The sequence below is a fragment of the Tamandua tetradactyla genome, chromosome 2 (assembly GCF_023851605.1).
Source record: "Tamandua tetradactyla isolate mTamTet1 chromosome 2, mTamTet1.pri, whole genome shotgun sequence".
NCBI classification, from domain to species: Eukaryota; Metazoa; Chordata; class Mammalia; order Pilosa; family Myrmecophagidae; genus Tamandua; species Tamandua tetradactyla.
This window is the reverse complement of record NC_135328.1, coordinates 60,142,530-60,163,661: the sequence shown is the minus strand read 5'-3', so window position 1 is coordinate 60,163,661 and position 21,132 is coordinate 60,142,530. Positions and strand designations below refer to the sequence as shown.

The 21,132-nt window shown below is 40.8% G+C and overlaps 2 protein-coding genes across 2 annotated transcripts in view; one reads left to right on the top strand and one right to left on the bottom strand.

Annotated features, from left to right (window-relative positions):
* SIT1 (signaling threshold regulating transmembrane adaptor 1) overlaps window positions 1–21,132 on the bottom strand; it is a 256,827-nt gene that overhangs the window by 228,737 nt on the left and 6,958 nt on the right. The window lies entirely within an intron of this gene.
* LOC143660475 (ribosome-recycling factor, mitochondrial) lies at window positions 15,095–16,386 on the top strand. The gene has a single exon (XM_077133678.1). The coding sequence runs from the start codon at window positions 15,125–15,127 to the stop codon at window positions 15,911–15,913; it is 789 nt and encodes a 262-aa protein (XP_076989793.1). The 5' UTR covers window positions 15,095–15,124; the 3' UTR covers window positions 15,914–16,386.

Sequence of the window (21,132 nt, the reverse complement as noted above, 5' to 3'; positions counted from 1 at the left end):
GTGAGCAAGCCTCAGACAGATGGGTTCAGTGAAGCAATGGTATGTCTGGGCCGGGGCCAGAGGGGCTGGGGAGGGGAAACTGGGCCCAGAGCATGGAGCAGAGGATGGGCCTGTCCCAGGCCCCCTGTCATCTGTCCCTGCATCCTGCCTGTGTTCCCTCTTCGTGCATCCTAGACCCACTTTGGTGATGCTGAGCTCCAAATAGCTCTCCTTCTGATTGTCTGCCCTGATCTACCCCAGCCTCCCCTCCTGGCTGCACTGCCTGCTGGGACCTATGATTTATAGTCTCTTGTGCCCAAATAATCCCAGAGAATATCCCCAGTCATTGCCTGGGGTGTGGGGGGAGGGGGGGAACCTTGTCTTTTTCCCACCAGTGCATCTCTTCCCAGAAAGAGACTCCTTTGTGTGGTGGATTCCCTCATCAACTTGGGGACTCTGGGGGCTCCCTCCCTGCTGTAGCCCTGTAGAACCTCCCAGATCACACACATACACAGGGCTGCTGTCACGGAAAAGCCTTCCCCGGGAATGTGGCAGCCCGTCCCAGATACAGAACACCAGGGACCAAATGCTTCTCTTCTGACGGCGTCCCCAGTCCCCCATCAGGTCTTTGCTGCCCTACTGTGGTTGGTCAGCCTCATCCTTTTCCCAGCCTGCCCCTGCAGCCTTGTGTCATCCTCTGTGTCCCTACATCTGAACTCGTGCAGTACCCAACAGGCAGAGCCTGGGAGGCAGAGGCTCAGGAGTGGGCCTGGGCTGGGGGTGAGGATGAAAAAAACAACCACAGGGACCTCAGCACCTGCAGCAGTACTGCTCGTGTCCCTCTGGAAAAGCTTGTGGTCGCATTGCCTTCTTCTCGTACACCCTCGTGGGAGAGCAAGGAAAAAAGTTTCCTGCAGTTTCTTAAAGGTGAGGCAAAGAAAGGAAGCAGGGCGGGATGCTGGGCATGCAGACTCTGGACTAAGCAAGGATATTTTCTTGGTTTGGTTTTAGTTTCCTCCTTATTTTCCTAGTAAAGTACTTGCCGGAAAAAAAAAAATCCAGCGTTGCCTCCTCACACCGTGGAGAGGATGCGGTGGCTAAGAGGCCTCATAGGTGCTGAGGGCCCAGCTGATGGAGGAGAGAGGGAAAGCCAGGGAGGGGAGAAGGGGTGTCAAGCAGTGGTGCCGAGGTGCTCCCTAACATTATTAAGAGAGCGTGCCCCATTCCAGGGAACCCCAACAGGGCCTCCTTCTGGGGGTTGGAAAGAACTCTGGGACAAGACGGCGGTGTGGAGGTGGGGAAAAAATACCCACCCCAGCGGATGACATCTGCCCCCTCAAAAACCCCTTCTGCAGCTGTGGGGAGAAAAAGGAAGGGGGAAGAGGTCCTAATGGCACGCTAACAGCTCATACTGTATGAGTGGTGGTGTGTGGCTTGGCGCTGCAAGGGGTCCTGTGGGTCTGTCCGGAGAGCTGCCCAGCAGCCCCGCCCCGCCCTGGGGAAAGTGCCCATGGGGACAGAAGCACACATTTGTCGCCTGAGAAATGTGTCTGAAGGAGAGGCAGGGGTGTGCCTGTGTGCGCAAGTGTGCCCCGCGCAGTGCCAGCTCTTTGCGGTCTGGTAGGAGTGCCTGTGCTAGGTGAGCAGCTGCGTCACAGCCTATCTGGAGGGTTAAACCTGCAGAATTCTGGGGCCCGAGGGGTGCTTTTGAGAGATGTTCTTTTCTTCTGGGGCAGGGAATGACAGCCATTTTAAGAAAAGTCTTAAAAGGTCATGGCCACAGGTTCTACAAGTATTTCCTTTTTAAGGCTCACTGTTTCCTAAGGTGTCAGTGCAGCTGTTAACGGTCCCTGCTTGATTAAGATTTCCAGCAACCCCCCCACTTCCACCCCGCACCCTCTCCCCATCAGAGCCGCCCCCAGATAACAGAGGCTGTGTGCTGGTGACTCCCTGGGGACCTCAGGGACACATGAGAGTGAGTGGGAGTGCATAGAGCAGCTGCAGCAGGGACAGGTGGGGACAGTCTTCTTGTGTCTGTGGGTTATGGAGGTGGGGGCAGGGGCAGGCAGCTTGTGTGTGAATCCGTTGAAAGAACACTTGCAGGAATCCCCTAAACATAATGAATGTCCCCGTTTTCAAAACAGATGCACAGGTGACCATAATCTGGATGCCAGATAAAATGCCAAAACAGAGTTCCCAGTATGCACTGATTAAAGGAGCCAGTGGGCATGCGGCCTGCCTTGACTCTTCAACAGGTTTAAGAAGTGGGTACTCGGATGAAACTGGGTGAGCTTAATTACACACCCAGCCCCAGAAGAAGGAGCTTGCCTTGGATGTCTCGATCAGGCTCAGCCTATCTTTCTCTTCTTTTTAGTCCTTTAGGTGATGATTACCTGTCTATTCATGATGTTTGGCATTCCCTTCTGTCTTAGGTCACTTTATAGCCTGCTTTGTGAATAGGGTATATGTGAAAGCAGAGTTCGTCACCTTCCGCCTATGTGCCGTGTGGGATCTTTGCAATATTGACATTCACGTGACCTTCCAGGCTGGTCATCAGAAAGGACACCTGTAATTTCCTACTGTCCAAATATCAGGAACCCCTGGGGGTGGTTAAGAGTTGAAGTTCAGTGCTGCATACCTTAGCTTTCCCAGGACCATAATATCATCTGAGACCCTAGGATACAAACACCAAAGCCGCTTCTTGCCCTTTCCTGGACTCTTCACTGCTTGTTACAAGGAATGCGTTGTTACAGTTAGGATTGGTTGCATGTGACAGAAAGCCAAAATAATAATGGCCTAAACCTCAGAGATTATTTCTCTTTCTTGCAAAAGAAGCATGAGTTTAGACATTGCTACCTATTATAACTTGCCAAACTCCAACCAAAACCATTCCAGCCAATCCTAAAGAACACCTAGGGCAATATATAAGATTCCACAAGTGTTCCAGGCACTAGGGTAACTTTCCAGAAACCTACAACCTCCAAATGGGCCTCTGACCAGATAAATATTGAAACCTAAAGGGCCCAACCTCTCTAAAACATCAGCTAATTCCATCTCTCTATCCCATATTATTGACAGCCCCTTCCAAAATGAAAAAAATTAGAATGGCTATAACCCAAATACCCCTAAAGAGTGGGATAGAAAGATCAAAGGTGATGGAAGAGTTATACAGAGAAGGTAGGGTTTAGAAACGAATATGATTGCTGAAACATTAAACTGATATTTCTTTTAGTCTCCAGTATCTTAGAGCAGCTAGAAGTAAAAACCTAAAATTGTGGAATTGTAACCCACACCAAACTCTGAAATCTTTTCTACAACGAATTGTAGTTCTGTGGTTTGAAACTGACTGCTTTTATATATATATGTTATTTTTCACAAAAAAGAGAAATAAAAGTTGATTGTGATGATAAAAAAAAAGGAATGGGTTGTTAAGGTACACAAGAGGAGGGCATCAGGAAAGAATTTGCAACATGGGTAAGGGTTCATCTACATAAACTTTGGTGAAGTCCAGCCAACATCAGGAAGTCAGGGAAGTCTCCTTAATCTCTGAAAATCTTCACTACTTTACCCCCTGACCTACTGACAGGGTGTAGTAGGCAGAATAATGGCCTCCCAAAGATGTGCATACTGAAATCCCTGGTAAACATGTTACCTACATGGCAGAACGCAGGTGTGGTTATGTTAAGGGCCGTGAGATGCGGAGCTCATCCTGTTTTAGGCCCATCTGATACATTAGTTCTTGAAAGGGGAGAATCTTTCCTGGCTGTGGGAAGAGAGAGACTCGATGATGGAAGAAGGTCAGAGAGATGCAACACGAGAAGGCCTCAACTAACCCGCTGCTCCCTTTGAGAATGGAAGAAGGGGCCCTGAACCAAGGAACGCAGTCGGCTTCTAGAAGCTGGAAAAGGCAAGGAAGCAAATTTTCCCCTAAACCCTCCAGAAAAGAATGTAACCCTGCAGACACCTTGATTGTAGTTCAGTGAGATCCACGTTGGGCTTCTGACCTACACACGCTGTAAGGGAGTAAATTCTTCTTGGTTAAGCCACTAAGTTTGCAGTAATTTTCTATAGCAGCAATAGAAAACTAATATACAATGTTTTGACAAGTTCCCTGAACTGTGGAGGAAACATGATGTAATGGAAAGAACACAATACTGGGAGTAAAGAAACCAGCCTTATCACGGTATGTGACTTAAGACAAGTCACAATTTCCAAGGTTTTCATCTTTAAAATATGCAATCATTCAGGTAATGTCTGATATCGGTCGATGGTGTGATTGCCGGAAACATAATAGGTCTAGACTGTGGCAAAGGCATCTCTAAATGTCCGTAACCATAGCTTCAGATTCAGGAGGGAGAGAAAGAGGGGCCCCTGCAACTTTTTGAATTCCTGAAGTCAGAGAGTGCTGCTAGGTCTCCAGTGACTTGCCTCCGGGCTCTCCTTGGTCCCGTCTTGAATGATGACATGGAAAACACATTTGTATTTACTGATGGCACAAAGCTAAAAAGAAGAGCAAATATCTGAAAGGCAAACTCAAGATTCGAATGTCTGCAGCAGGGCAAAAAGATGACTCCAGACCACAGAATGAAATTTAAGAAGAATGAAGTGTAATAATTTAATAAATGACAATGGCTAGCATTTATTGAAAAATGAAATTAGGGGTTAAAAGAAAAGTACCTAAGCATAGGATGGAGGGAGTCCTGTCCTAACAATAGTTTATGTAGAAAAAATTTGAGGGTGGGGGACATTTTAGAGCCCAACCCACTTAATTTACAAATTAGGAAGCTAGGTTCAGTGGACTATAAACTTATTATGAACTAAACGCATAGACTAAGAAAGCGTGTGGAAAAACTACAGCTCCTTTACCAAAAATGTCAGACACTGTACCAGCCACAATTACAGCCTCTTTGAAGGGGGTGAACCCCTGCAGATGACGCCATCCTATACCCCAGGATTTGCATTATGTTGCCCCAAACTCTCAGACCTCAGCTGATTGAAATAACCAAGTGGGGAAAAGGGACCCAAGGCTGGCCGGTCTGTAGACTAGCCTGTGGTCTAGGGCATGGCCTGGCCTGGAAATCAGGGCTAATGTGAGCTTACAGAAGTTTCACACTCAGGAATTTAAATGGGAAAAGGTGGAAACGATCACTCAGCAATGGAGCTGAAACTGAAAGGGAGGCACAGAAGGAGCCTCTTTCTGCCTAGCGAGTCCAGTCCTCTCTACCTTTGCAAGTGTGCCTGGCTGCTTGTCTCTCAGTCAATAGGGAGTGATTCTCCTGGCAGGGTTCATTGAACCTGGGAAGACAGAGTCGCTGCTGCAGTGTGGGGGTGGGAGGACTGCAGCTGCCCACCAGCGGATTCATGGGCACCTCCTTTGCTCTATGCTCAGACATACATCCGTGAATGGGCAACTGTGTCCACCACGGCCTGAAAAGGGCACCACCATCAGGCCTCAGAGGCCTTGGAAGTGGGTTGAGGGAAGTCTACACTGGACAGTGGAAGAGGGAAACGATGACTGTCAACCAGTAGCACCTTAGAATCGACCACAGACAGCAGCAGGGAGTGTAGCTTGTCCCACTAGCCTTCCTTTTGCAAATTTTTATTCTTCCTCTTCCTCCTTCTTTTTTAAGCAATTGTGATGGGTCACTGCCTTGAAGAAGCAGTGATAGGGCAGCGTGAACATAATGAGCAGCAGGAGGGGGTTGGAGCAATGAATGGATTGTGCGGGCGCTGTCAGTGCCACAGTTGGGACCCCTCAGGCTTTGTACTGCGGTGCCCATCAGCCCAGCTGCCAACTGCCTGCGCCATGTCTCTATAGCCTGGAGGTTTGCCCTTGGAAGCTGAGCTCTTCCCCTACACGTGGCAGGCCAGGGGTCCTGGAGAATCAGTGCCCCCAAGAGCAGCTCTGAGTGACTAGAGGGAGCTGGTGTATAAGTGTGCCAGCACCCTCCCCTTCAGATGGGGTAACTCTGAGGGAGCATGTTCTGTATTAGCTCTCAGAGGTCCCCCCTGATTTTTTTTTATATTTTTATTTTGATGTGCAAATTAAAAAATGTTTTTGCATGAGGAAGAACAAAGGAATGTCAACACTGCAGGGTGCTGAAAGTAGATGGTAATAAATATTTTAAAACTTTAACTTACGTGTGAGACTAAAGCAAAAAAAATGTTTATTTGGTACAAAATCTGTATTTTGACAAGTGCATTTCCTTATATAGCTTGTGTGGACAGCTTATTTGAACATATAAGTGCATGGAACCTTGAGTGGGACATGAGATTTTGTAGGTTTGTCCAGAGTGATACCTCGATAGACCCCAGAAGGATTTGAAGAGTGAATAAAAAGGTATTTGCAAAGTCCCCTTGGGGTAATGGTGAGAAAGGGAGAAAATTCAACTTCCCAAGTGGAGAATTCTTGATATCCTCACAAGCAGTGTGGACAACCAAAGTAATAGGCTGAGCCCCCAATCTTGGGTTTGTTCATATGAAACTTAACCGCACAAAGGATAGGTTAAGCCTACTTAAATTTAGGCCTAAGAGTCACTCCCAAGAGAACCTTTTTTGTTCCTCAGATGGGGCCTCTCTCTCTAGCCAACATGACAAGCAACTCACCACCCTCCACCTGTCTATGTGGGACATGACTCCCAGGGGTGTGGACCTTCCTGGCAACGTGAGACAGAAATCCTAGAATGAGCTGAGACTCAGCATCTAGGGATTGAGAAAACCTTTTAGACCAAATGGGGGAAAACAAACAGGGAAAGAGCAAAATGAGACAAAATTAAGTGTCAATGGCTGAGAGATTCCAAACAGAGTCGAGAGGTTATCCTGGAAGTTATTCTTACGCATTAAGTAGATAACACCTTGTTAGTCAAGATGTAGTGGAGAGGCTGGAGGGAACTGCCTGAAAATATAGAGCTGTGTTCCAGTAGCCATGCTTTTTGAAGATGATTGTATAATGATATAGCTTTCACAATGTGACTGTGTAATTGTGAAAACCATCTGTCTGATGCTCCTTTTACCTATCTTATCAACAGATGAGTAAACATATGGATTAAAAATAAGTAAACAGAAGTTGGAAGGGCAGCGGCCAAGATGGCGGCTTAGCAAACTGTGTGATTTAGTTCGTCTTCCAGAACAACTACTAAACAACCAGAAACAGTACAGAACAGCCCCTGGGGTCACATCAGTGACCTGACACACAGCATACCCCAGTCTGGACCAGCTGGACCAGCTGTGAGCCCCCCAGAGAGGAAGGAAAGGGACTTTACCAGCAGCAGAGGCTGAGCACAACCAAACACCAATTGTAGAATTAATTCACAAATTCTGACTACTAAAAATAGGCCCCCAGCTCAGCTGAACCTCATCAAAGCAGTGGTCGCTCATTTTTACCCTGGCGCCAAGGGGGCGGGGCTGATGGAAAAAGAAAAAAAAAAGGAAACAAAGGTTTTTGTGGCTATGTTTCTACAAAGGCTTGACTGCCTTTGGATACAGTGGCAGGACTTCTCAGGCTGCAACTGCCACAGGCATAGGCAGAAACAAGCTCATTTGAGAGCTTGTCTGGAGCCTGTGCCTTCCCCAGGGGAGGGGTGAAGCCCAACTCAGGTGGAATCCCTCCCTCAAGGAATTCAGACACCAGGGCTTGGTCATTTGAAGCAATTAAAACCAGCCTACAACCTCTCCTCTGTCTCCACCACGCCCCCAGCAGGGAGAGTCTGCCAAAGTTAAAGGTACTGCATCATCTTATGCTTGTGGGACCTGCAGGCAGACAAGCACCACATACTGAGCAGGATAAGAAAAACAGAGCCCAGAGACTTCACAGGAAAGTCTTTCAACCTGCTGGAACTCACCCTCAGGGAAAACCGACGCAGGTGACACTTTCCTCCTGACAGGAGGACAGTTTGATCTGGGAAAATCCGGCTGGGGTCCATAATACCTAAGTGGGCCCCCCTAAGGGTGGGGGGGGAGGGGGAGGCACCATACAAGTAGGGCAAGAAACAAGAAAACAAGAACTGAAAACTTCTCCTCTGTTAACCAAAACCTAAGCTAGAGGTCCAGAAAAAACTGAACTGAATGTCAAAGAACAGATAGACAACAAATTAATCCAGCAAGAAAACCCTAGATAAAAGAAGTGAAAGCAATCTCCAGAATAAACTAATTAAGGTAATTAAATGCCTGGCCACCAGCAAAAAATAACAAATCACACTACAAAAATTGAACATATGGCCCAGTCAAAGGAACAAACCAATAATTCAAATGTGATACAGGAGTTGAAACAATTAATTCAGAATATACGAACAGACATGGAAAACCTCATCAAAAATTAAATCAATGAATTGAAGGAGGATATAAAGAAGGCAAGGAATGAACAAAAAGAAGAAATCGAAAGTCTGAAAAAACAAATCACAGAACTTAACGGAAAGGAAGTCACAGTAGAAGAGATGAAAAAAACAATGGAAACCTACAATGGTAGATTTCAAGAGGTAGAAGATAAGATTAGTGAACTGGAGGATGGAACATCTGAAATCTGACAAGAAACAGAAACTATAGGGAAAAAAATGGAAAAATATGAGCAGGGACTCAGGGAATTGAATGACAATATGAAGCGCACGAATATACGTGTTGTGGGTGTCCCAGAAGGAGAAGAGAGGGAAAAGGAGGAGAAAAACTAAAGGAGGAAATTATCACTGAAAATTTCCCAATTCTTATGAAAGACTTAAAATTACAGATCCAAGAAGTGCAGCGTACCCCAAAGAGAATAGATCCAAATAGACATACTCCAAGACACTTACTCCAGGAATGTCAGAGGTCAAAAAGAAAGAGAGAATCTTGAAAGCAGCAAGAGAAAAGCAATCCATCACATACAAAGGAAGCCCAATAAGACTATGCATAGATTTCTCAGCAGAAACCATGGAGGCCAGAAGACAGTGGGATGATATATTTAAATTACTAAAAGAGGAAAACTGCCAACCAAGAATTCTATATCCAGCAAAATTGTCCATCAAAAATGAAGGAGAAATTAAAACACTTTCAGACAAAAAAAATCACTAAGAGAATTTGTGACCAAGAGAACAGCTCTGCAAGAAATATTAAAGGGAGCATTAGAGACAGATACAAAAAGACAGAAGAGAGAGGTGTGGAGAAGAGTGTAGAAAGGAAGACTATGAGTAAAGGTAAAAAGAAGGAAAATTAGGTATGACATATAAAATCCAAAAGGCAAAATGGCAGAAGAAAGTACTACCTGTACAGTAATAACACTAAATGTTAATGGATTAAACTCCCCCATCAAAAGACATAGGCTGGCAGAATGGATTAAAAAACAGCATCCTTCTATATGCTGTCTACAGGAAACACATCTTAGACCCAAGGATAAACATAGGTTGAAAGCGAAAGGTTGTTAAAAGATATTTCATGCAAATAAGAATCATAAAAAAGCAGGAGTAGCTATACTAATACCCAACAAATTAGACTTCAATGTAAAACAGTTAAAAGAGACAAAGAAGGATACTATGTATTAATAAAAGGAACAATTCAGCACAAAGTCATAACAATCATAAATATTTATGCACCGAACCAGAATGCCCCAAAATACATGCGACAAACACTGAAAACACTGAAAAGAGAAATAGACACATCTACCATAATAGTTGGAGACTTCGATTCATCACTCTCATCAACGGACAGAACATCTGGACAGAGGATCAATAAAGAAACAGAGAGTTTGAATAATACAATAAATGAGCTAGACTTAACAGGCATTTATAGAACATTACACCCCACAACAGCAGGATACACCTTTTTCTCAAGTGCTCATGGATCATTCTCAATGATAGACCATATGCTGGGTCACAGAGCAAGTCTCAATAAATTTAAAAAGATTGAAATCATACAAAACACGTTCTCAGATCATAAAGGAATGAAGTTGAAAATCAATAATAGGCAGATTGCCAGAAAATTCACAAATTTGTTGTTCTAGTTTGCTAGCTGCTGGAATGCAATATACCAGAAACGAAATGGCTTTTCACAAGGGGAATTTAATAAGTTGCTCATTTACAGTTCCAAGGCCTAGAAAATGTCCCAATTAAAACAAGTCTATAGACATGTCCAATTTAAGGCATCCGGGGAAAGATACCTTGGTTCAAGAAGGCCAACGACATTCAACATTTCTCTCTCACCTGGAAGGGCACATGGCAAATGTGGTGATGTCTGCTGGCTTTCACGTGGCTCTACCAAAAGGTACTCTCTTCAAAATGTTTCCTCTTTTAAAGGATTCCAGCAAGTAACTCCACCTTCAGTGGGTGGAGACACAACTCCATGGAAATCTTCTAAGCAAAAGTTACCACCCACAATTGGGTGGGTCACATCTTCATGGAAACAATCAAAATGCTCCCACCCAGCAATATTGAATGAGGATCAAAGGGCATGGCTTTTCAGGGGTCCACCACAGATTCAGGCAAGCACATATGTGGAGGCTCAACACCACATTCTTAAACAACCAGTGGGTCAAGGAAGAAATTACGAGGGAAATCAGTAAATATCTCAAAGCAAATGAAAATGAAAACACAACATATCAAAACTTATGGGATGCAGCAAAGACAGTGCTAAGGGGGGAATTTATTGCCCTAAATGCCTATATCAAAAAAAGAAGAAAGGGCAAAAATTGAGGAATTAACTGTCCACTTGGAAGAACTGGAGAAAGAACAACAAACGAACCCCAAAGCAAGCAAAAGGAAAGAAATAACAAAGATTAGAGCAGAAATAAATGAAATTGAGAACATGAAAACAATTGAGAAAATCAATAAAACCAGAAGCTGGTTTTATGAGAAAATCAATAAGATTGATGGACCCTTAGCAAGATTGGCAAAAAGAAGAAGAGAGAAGACGCAAATAAATAAGATCAGAAATGGAAGAGGAGACATAACCACTGACCCCATAGAAATAAAGGAAGTAATGACAGGATACTATGAACAACTTTATGTTAATAAATACAACAATATAGATGAAATGGACAACTTCCTAGGAAGGTATGAACAAACAACTTTGACTTGAGAAGAAATAGATGACCTCAACAAACCAATCACAAGTAAAGAATTTGAATCAGTCATTAAGAAGCTCCCCAAAAAGAAAAGTCCAGGACCAGATGGCTTCACATGTGAATTCTACCAAACATTCCAGAAAGAATTAGTACCAATCCTGCTCAAACTCTTCAAAAGAATTGAAGAGGAGGGAAAGCTACCAAACTCATTCTACAAAGCCAACATCACCCTCATACCAAAGCCAGACAAAGATATTACAAAAAAAAGAAAAGTACAGACCAATCTCTCTAATGAATATGGATGAAAAATCCTCAACAAAATTCTAGCAAATCGAATCCAGCAACACATTAAAAGAATTATACATCATGACCAAGTAGGATTCATCCCAGGTATGCAAGGGTGGTTCAACATAAGAAAATCAATTAATGTAATACACCATATCAACAAATCAAAGCAGAAAAATCACATGATCATCTCAATTGATGCAGAAAAGGCATTTGACAAAATTCAACATCCTTTCCTGTTGAAAGCACTTCAAAGGATAGGAGTAGAAGGGAATTTCCTTAAAATGATAAAGGGAATATATGAAAAACCCACAGTTAATATCATCCTCAATGGGGAAAAACTGAAAACTTTCCCCCTAAGATCAGGAACAAGACAAGGATGTCCACTATCACAACTTTTATTCAACATTGTGTTGGAAGTTGTAGCCAGAGCAATTAGAGAAGAAAAAGAAATACAAGGCATCAAAATTGGAAAGGAAGAAGTAAAACTCTCACTGTTTGCAATTGATATGATACTATACGTCAAAAACCCTGAAAAATCCACAGCAAAACTACTAGAGCTAATAAATGAGTTCAGAAAAGTGGCAGGTTACAAGATCGACACTCAAAAATCTCTAGTGTTTCTATACACTAGTAATGAACAATCTGAGGGGGAAATCAAGAAACAAATTCCATTTACAATTGCAACCAAAAGAATAAAATATTTAGGAATAAATTTAACTAAAGAAACAAAAAACGTATACAAAGAAAACTACAAGGAATTGTTAAAAGAAATCACAGAAGACCGAAATAGATGGAAGGGCATATTCTACCTAAATTGATTTACAGATTCAATGCAATGCCAGTTAAAATCCCAACAACTTTTCAGAGATAGAAAAAGTCGGAGGTCTCACGCTACCTGACTTTAAGGCATATTATGAAGCTACAGTGGTCAAAACAGCATGGTACTGCCATAAAGATAGATATATTGACCAATGGAATTGAATAGAGTATTCAGATATAGACCATCTCATCTATGGACAATTGATCCATAAGGCAGTCAAGTCAACTCACCTAGGACAGAACAGTATCTTCAATAAATGGTGCCTAGAGAACTGGATATCCATATGCAGAAGAATGAAAGGGGACCCATATCTCACACCCTATACAAAAGTTAACTCAAAATGGATCAAAGACCTAAACATTAGATCTAAGACCATAAAACTGTTGGAGGAAAATGTAGGGAAATATCTTATAAACCTTAGAGTTGGAGGTGGTTTTATAGACCTTACACCCAAAGGAAGAGCATTGAAGAAAGAAAGAAAGAAATGGGAACTAAACACTTTTGCACATCAAAGAACTTCATCAAGAAAGTAAAAAGACAGCCTACACAATGGGAGACGATATTTGGAAACGACATATCAGATAAAGGTCTAGTATCCAGAGTTTATAAAAAGATTGTTCAACCCAACAACAAAACGACAGCCAATCCAATTACAAAATGGGCAAAAGACTTGAACAGACACTTCTCAGAAGAGGAAATACAAATGGCCAAAAGGCACATAAAGAGATGCTCAAATTCCCTGTCCATTAGAGAAATGCAAATCAAAACCACAATGAGATATCATCTCACACCCACCAGAAATTATCAATAAAACAGAAAATGACAAGTGCTGGAGAGGATGTGGAGAAAGAGGCACACTTACCCACTGTTGTGGGAATGTCAAATGGTACAACTGCTGTGGAAGGCAGTTTGGTGGTTCCTCAAAAAGCTAAATGTAGAATTGCCATATGACCCGGCAATACCATTGCTAGGTATCTACTCAAAGGACATGAGGGCAAGGACTCAAACGGACATTTGCACATCAGTGTTTATAACAGCATTATTTATAATTGCAAGGAGATGGAAACAGCCAAAATGTCCATCAACAGACAATGGCTAAACAAACTGTGGTATATACATACAATGGAATATTATGCAGCTCTAAGACAGAATAAAGTTATGAAGTATGTAACAACATGGATGAACTTTGAGGACATTATGCTGAGTGAGATTAGCCAGAAACAAAAGGACAAATACTGTGCAGTCTCACTGATATGAACTGACGTTAGTGAATAAACTTAGAATATTTTGTTGGTAACAGAGACCAACAGGAGATAGAAATAGGGTAAGATATTCGGTAATTGGAACTGAAGGGATATAGATTGTGCAACAGGAATGAATATAAAAACTCAGAAAGGGACAGCACAATACTACCTAACTGTAATACAATTATGTTAAAACACTGAATGAAGCTGAATGTGAGAATGATAGAGGGAGGAGGGCTGGGGGCACAATTGAACTCAGAAAGAAGATAGATGATAAAGACTGAGATGGTATAATCTAGGAATGCCTAGAGTGTATAATGATAGTGACTAAATGTACAAATTTTTAAAATGTTTTTGCATGAGGAAGAACAAAGGAATGTCATTACTGCAGGGTGCTGAAAATGGATGGTAATTAATATTTTAAAATTTCAACTTATGTGTGAGACTAAAGCAAAAAATGTTTATTTGGTAAAAAATTTAATTTTGACTAGTGCATTTCCTAATATAACTTATGTAGATAGCTTAATTGAACACCATAAGTACATGGAAACTTGAGTAGGACACGAGATTTTGTTGGTTTGTCCAGAGTAATGCCCTGATAATGCCCCAGAGTGATTTAATCAGTGAATAAAAAAGTATTTGCAATATTTTTGGGGAATGGTGAGAACGGGGGAAAATTTAACCTCCCCAAGTTGAATTCTTGATATTCTCACTAGTAGTGTGGACAACCAAAGCTATATGCTGAGCCCCCAATCTTGGAATTTGTTCATATGAAACTTAACCCCACTAAGGATAGGTCAAGCCTACTTAAAATTAGGCCTAAGAGTCACCCCCAGGAGAACCTCTTTTGTTACTCAGATGTGGCCTCTCTCTCCAGCCAACACAACAAGGAAACTCACCCCCCTCCTCCCCTACCCCCCCACCCCCGTCTACGTGGGACATGACTCACAGGGATGTGTACCTTCCTGGCAACGTGGGACAGAAATCCTGGAATGAGCTGAGACTCAGCATCAAGGGATTGAGAAAACCTTCTGGACCAAAAGGGGGAAGAGTGAAATGAGACAAAGTGTCAATGGCTGAGAGATTCCAAAGAGAGTCGAGAGGTTATCCTGGAGGTTATTCTTACGCATTAAGTAGATACCACCTTGTTATTCAAGATGTAATGGAAAGGCTGGAGGGAACTGCCTGAAAATGTAGAGCTGTGTTCCAGTAGCCATGTTTCTTGAAGATGATTGTATAATGATATAGCTTTCACAATGTAACTGTGTGATTGTGAAAACCTTATGTCTGATGCTCCTTTTATCTACTTTGCCAACAGATGAGTAGAACATATGGAATAAAAATAAATAATAGGGGGAACAAATGTTAAAATAAATTTAGTTTGAAATACTAGTGTTCAATGAAAGCAAGGGGTAAGGGGTATGGTATGTATAATCTTTTTTTTCTGTTTTTGTTTTATTTCTTTTTCTGTTGTCTTTTTGTTTCTTTTTCTGAATTGATGCAAATGTTCTAAGAAATGATGAATATGCAACTATGTGACAATATTGTGAATTACTGATTATATATGTAGAACGGAATGATCATATGTTAAGAATGTGTTTCTTTCTTGTCATATTTTTTAAAAAATTAAAAATTAATTTAAAAAGTAAGTGACTAATAGGAGGAACAAATGTTAAAATAAATTTAGTAGAGTATACTGGGCCGTAGCGGGATACACTGCTTAACAGGAACATCTGATGGAGGTGTTCACAAAGATTGACTTCAGTCATGGCTTTGGGATTAAGATGCTTCTTCTTGGCCCACCCTGCCTTTTGCAACTCCCTTGTAGTCTTAACCAGACCTGTTTCAGAAGTTACACTGAAGATATTGAGAGAAAGACAAAATGACCATAGACAATACATGGCTTATCCAGCTTTACCAGTCCGCCATTTTGTTACCAAGAAAGCCAAAGCCAAAGGAAAAGGACAGTCTCAAACCAGAGTGAATATTAATGCTGCCTTGGTTGAGGATATAATCAACTTGGAAGAGGTAGATGAAGAAATGAAGTCTGTGATGGAAACGCTCAAAGATAATTTCAATAAGACTCTGAATATAAGAACCTCACCAGGATCCCTTGATCATATTACTGTGGTAACTGCTGATGGAAAGCTTGCTTTAAACCAGATTGGCCGGATCTCCATGAAGTCACCACAGCTGATTTTGGTAAACATGGCCAGTTTCCCAGAGTGTACAGCTGCAGCTATCAAGGCTATAAGAGAAAGTGGAATGAATCTGAACCCAGAAGTGGAAGGGACACTAGTTCGGGTCCCTATACCTAAAGTAACCAGGGAACACAGGGAAATGCTGGTGAAGCTGGCCAAACAGAACACCAACAAAGCCAAAGACTCTTTAAGGAAGGTTCGTGCTAATGCAATGAATAAGCTAAAGAAATCAAAGGACAAAACCTCAGAGGACACCATCAGGCTCATAGAGAAACAGATCAGCCAAATGGCTGACGATGCCGTTGCAGAGCTGGATAGACATCTGGCAGTGAAGACGAAAGAACTCCTTGGATGAAAATCTACCTGAAGCCAGCAATGCTGTAGAGCTCAGTTTCTGGGAATATTATGAGTTGGCAAATTGAGACCTCTCTACCCCATCTGCACAGAAGGCTGAAACCTGCGCTGTTGTTGCTCGTTGTGAGGCCTCGCCCTCCAGTGGGACACCCAAACTAACTCTTTCTCTTCCTAACCTCTACCTGCCCCGTTCTGCTCTGGACCTTCTGGCATGGGTGACCTTCAGAGAATACCTGCAGAGGCCTTTACTCAAGGCGTTATCTTGACTATGACATAGCCAAGAGACTAGAACCATTGGTGGGCTTAGTACCACCTGTTCCTCATCTTGGAGACCTTCTTTCAAACAAGCTGACAGGCCCTATCCCCAGCTTTGAACTGTGCTTGGGCTGATGTGGCCTTCACCTATCCTTTGCTGGGGGCCCATTTTCACTCAACTATAAAATCTAAATAAATTGGAAAGAATAAAAACCATAAAGGAAAAAAAAATAAATAAAATAAATAAATAAATTTAGTAGATTGAAATGCTAGTGATCAAGCATTTGAGGTATGGTATGTATAAATTTTTTTCTGTTTTCTTTTTATTTCTTTTTCTGAATTGATGCAAATGCTCTAAGAAATTATCATGATGATGAATATACAACTATGTGATGATATTGTGAGTTATTGATTATATAACAAGAATGGAATGATCATGTGGTAAGAATGTTTGTGTTCGTAGGTGGTTATGTTTAATAAATAAATTTTTAAAAAATTTTATTTTGAGAAATCTTCACACGCACACAGCCCCTGCTGATTTTTTTAAATTTAATTTATTTTGTGTTATCGAACCAAAACAACATACAAACATGAACATTCTTAATGCACAAACACTCTGTGTTTGGTGTATAATCAATGGCTCACAACCCCTCTGATTTTAAGCTCTGGTTTCCACTGTGGATATAAAGAAGTATCTTATTATTATTTTAAATTGCACGTCCTGGCTCCTAGTGAATTTGAGCATATTTTCCTGTTGATTGCCCACTTGAATTTGCTCTTCTGTCTATTGCTATAAAATCCTTTACATGTTTTTCTCCCCTCCCCCAACCCCGCCCCAGTATTTTATTTTGAAACATTTCAAACTTGAAGGAAATTGGAAGGGTAATACAATGGATACCTGTATGTACTTCACCCAAGGTTCCAGTCAGGGCTCAATCAGAGAAGAGAACCACGTACATAAGCATACAAATGCATATAGACACATGCATGCGCACACGTACACACATCCATGTATATTTTTTCCCAGTTGGAGAGATTTGTCACAGGGAATTGCCCTTGGGCAATTCTTCAACTGTGGGAGCTGGTTAGGCAGTCTCTGAGAGGCTGTTGTTTTTGCTTCGGATGTTGGAGCTTGAAGTCTGCAGGGCAGGCCATCGGGAAGGGAAAATTAAAGTGGGGAAGAGTAATAATAAGCCAGAACCCAGGAGGACAAAGTGGAAGCCATGTCAGTCTCTCATCACCTCCAGCTTCAATGATGTGAGTGCACTGCCAGAGAAGCTGGGCGTTCACCCACCACGCCTGCTGCCACACAGGAAAGCAAGCTCTACCAGTGCACACTCCTACGGCGGAAGAGGCACTCAAACATTCGTTGAGTGACTTCCTTGGGATAATTAGTTGTAATTATGATGTTGTCCTTACTTTACCCAATGAATTGAACTGTCATGTTCTCGTACACACAAGAACCTAATTCTGAATTCCCTTCTTTGTCCCACTGATCAACGTTTCCTTTTCCTTTATGCATCGACTTAAGTGGACTGACAGCATGTTCTCATATTTGGTAAGGTAAATTTTCTCTCACTATTCCTTTTTTCCTAATTATGTTCTTTTTTGCCTATTCTTTGAGATATTAATTGGAATTACAGTCAATGTACATATGATTCTGGGAGACCTGATATTTCTTGCTATATTTTGTCTTCTCATCCAAGGACATGCTTGATATTCTGATGGTTCTGATTTTGCTTTATATCTTTTAATAATATTGAATAACTTTCTCCATACAGGCACCATGTCTTTCCTGATAAATCTGAAATATTATAGCATAGTGGTTTCAAAGATGGTGGCAGTGCCAGACTGCCAGGGTTCAAATCCCAACCTTACTGGCTAGTGCTCTGGAGTAAATCACTTAATCTCTCTGTTCCTATGTTCTCTTCTGTAAAATAATAATAATAATAGTAATCTTTCTTAAGAGCATGTTGCAGGGATTGATTGTTAAACACATATAAAGGGCTTAGAATAGTACATGACATTATGGTGGCTAAAATTGTTATTGTCCTAGGAATTTTATAATTTTGTAACTTTAAATGGAATATTTTCCCATATTCAGTTTGATATGCTTATTGCTAGAGAAGAATAAAAGCAATTTATTTTCATTATATTTATCTTATATCTAGCCAATTCTTTAAATTATATTAAGTTTAGTAGTTTTTTTAATTTCCTAGGAATACAACCAAATCAATAGCAAAAATAGCTTAGTTTTTTCCTTTGAGATGGTCATAGCAATTCATTTTCTTGTCTTACTGCATTTGGTAAAACTTCCAAGATATATTAAATAATTAAGATAATTGCAGGCATCCTTATAATTTATGATATTAATTAAAAAGGTTTTAGTGTTTCGCCAAAAAGAACAATATTTGCTGTTATGTTTTAGTAAATGGTCTTCATTATATTTAAACATTCTTCTTTTTTCTATTTTTCTTAAAGTCTTTATTGGGAATGATATTAAGTTATGCTGACTTTATATATTAAATGTGGGAACTTTTCTTCTTTTTCTATAGTCTTGATTAGTTTAAATGACATAAAACTATTATTTAAGGTTCCATAAAACCCAACCGTGACACCATCTGAACGCAGTCTCTCTTTTTTTTATGCTATGTGGTAGGGGTCACATTTGATTTTTTCCATGTGAGTATCCCCTTGTTGCAGCACAATTTGTTGAATTTTTGTTTGTTTTGGGGAAGTGCATAGCCCAGGAATTGAACCCGGGTCTCTTGCATGGCAGGCAAGAATTCTACCACTGAACTACCCTGGCACCCTTTGAATGCAGTCTTTTTTAAAATGTAAATCTCTGATCATTTTCCTAATTTTTTCTAAGGTAAAATAAACTTTTCAAGTTTTCCTTTTTCTTTTAGGTCAGTTTTAATAACTTATTTTTTTTCTGAAATGTATTCATTTCTTCTAAATTTTCAATTTAGTTGCCAAAGATTGTAAGTTGGGCTTTTTAAAAAATTGTTTTATTCTCTCTTCTACCTGCAGTAATATTTTCTTTCTTATAACCAATCTTGTCTAGTTTTATTCTTTTTTCCCCTTAATTAGGCTTACAAGCAGTTTATCTATTTTATTAACCCTTCTAGAGATCAATTTTGGGGATTTGTTTATCCTTTTTAGTATTTCTGTTTGTTTTCCATTTCATTAGTGTCAACTTTTTGTAATTATTATTTCCTAAGTTGGCTTTTTTCCCTTGTTCTTTTCATAACTTCTCAATATATGTACTCCTTTTACATTGGTGTTGTTTTGAAGCTTGCTATCTTTATGGCTGTTTGATAAAATAATATATAATACAGGGCAATTGAGAGAGTTCCTGATGTTACACTATTTCTTCATTCAGCATTTAATTTTGTGAACACAGTAATTTTGTTCTTTTTTAAAACCAGGCTTATTGCAATGCAGTTTAAGAACAATGGTTTTTTTTCAATTTTAAATGCATAATCCAATGAGTTTTGACAAATGTATTTAGTAATGTCACTACCCCCACAATCAAGATATAGAACATTTCCCATCACCCCAAATTTCCCTCTGATCCTTTGTAGGCAGTCTCCTCCCACTACCCCAGTCTGTGACTTAGAGTTCCCTTATTTGACGTCACTATTACCTCTGTTTTCTGTTGGTTTATTTGCCCCATTTCTCTCTATCACATCTTTATTTCAAAACTTTGTCACTTTGCTTTAAATGTGCTTCTTTTAAGTAATATGTACCTGGGTTTGATTTATAGCAAGCCCTAACAGTCTCAATGGAAGAATTCAGTTCACTCATAATACTCAAAATACGTGATTTTATTAGTTCTCTGTTGGTTGTTGTGCTTTTTTTTTTTTTTTTCTTTTTTGTGCATGGTCTGGGAATCAAACCTGGGTCTCCCGCATGAGAGGCGAGCATTCTACCACTGAACAAGCCGTGTGCTTTCCATCTTGGTTGTTTTTAATATGTTATTATTGTTGTTGACTTTTCTTTATCTTTGCTGGATTGAAAGAACTGTTATTCATTCCATTTTTCCCTCTTGTTAACTGGAGTTTGTTATTCTATTAATAGCTACCTTCCCTGTCCTCCTGCTCTGAAATAGACACGACTCTTCTAGAATATGAAAACAGAATAATAACCATCCCCCCGGAACCCTAGTTATGTCCTACTTCCTCTCCACCCCAAGTAAATGTGCTCTTTAGATTAATTTCACTACCCTTCCTCCCTTCCCTTTCCTCCTCCTTCCCCTTTCCTCCTTAGGCCCCTAAAACACTTACTTTCACCTCCCCCTAATACCCACCACCTGATTCCTGAGTTGTATGGAGGTAATTTAGCTCCAATTAGAATTTCCCTTCCAGGGTGTTCCATCTGTTTCAAGAGTCCTTATTTAGCACTTGTATTACACATTATAAATAGAGAAATAGATACAAATATATAGACCACAGTTCGTTACTCTTCACTGCTTTCTTTCCTTCTCTCTTCATCTGCTCTCTGTTCTGATTCATTTATGGTTTCATTAAAGTCTTTTCTCAAAGATATTCCTCACATGAGGTATTTAGTGACTTTTTGCAAATCCTCAACTCTTTCTTTCCCCGTGGCAGCTGAATCATGGTTGAAGATGGGTCCAAGTTTGCAGACCTTCTCTTTCATTAATCTATATTTAATTTTGCTATCTTTTAACTTCCAGGGTTGCAGATGAGAAGAAAGATTTTTTTTCTGCCTGAAAGCTTGTAAGATTTCCTACTCATCCTTAGAGTTTAGGAATTTTTACCTGTACGTGGCTATGTGTGTTTTCCTTTCAATCCAGCCTGGAGCTCATGTCTTTCTTCAGCTCAGGGGAATTTCATCTAGTATTCAATCAAGACCTTTCCTCTCCTTGGTCCTTTTTCTCCTGGAACTCATAGCATTTGATGTTAAATCTCCAAATCTTCTACCATATCTTTCACCACATGA

What these genes read in the sequence shown, in the direction of transcription:
- LOC143660475 (XM_077133678.1), top strand. Translation starts at nt 15,125, where the DNA reads ATGGCTTTGGGATTAAGATGCTTCTTCTTGGCCCACCCTGCCTTTTGC.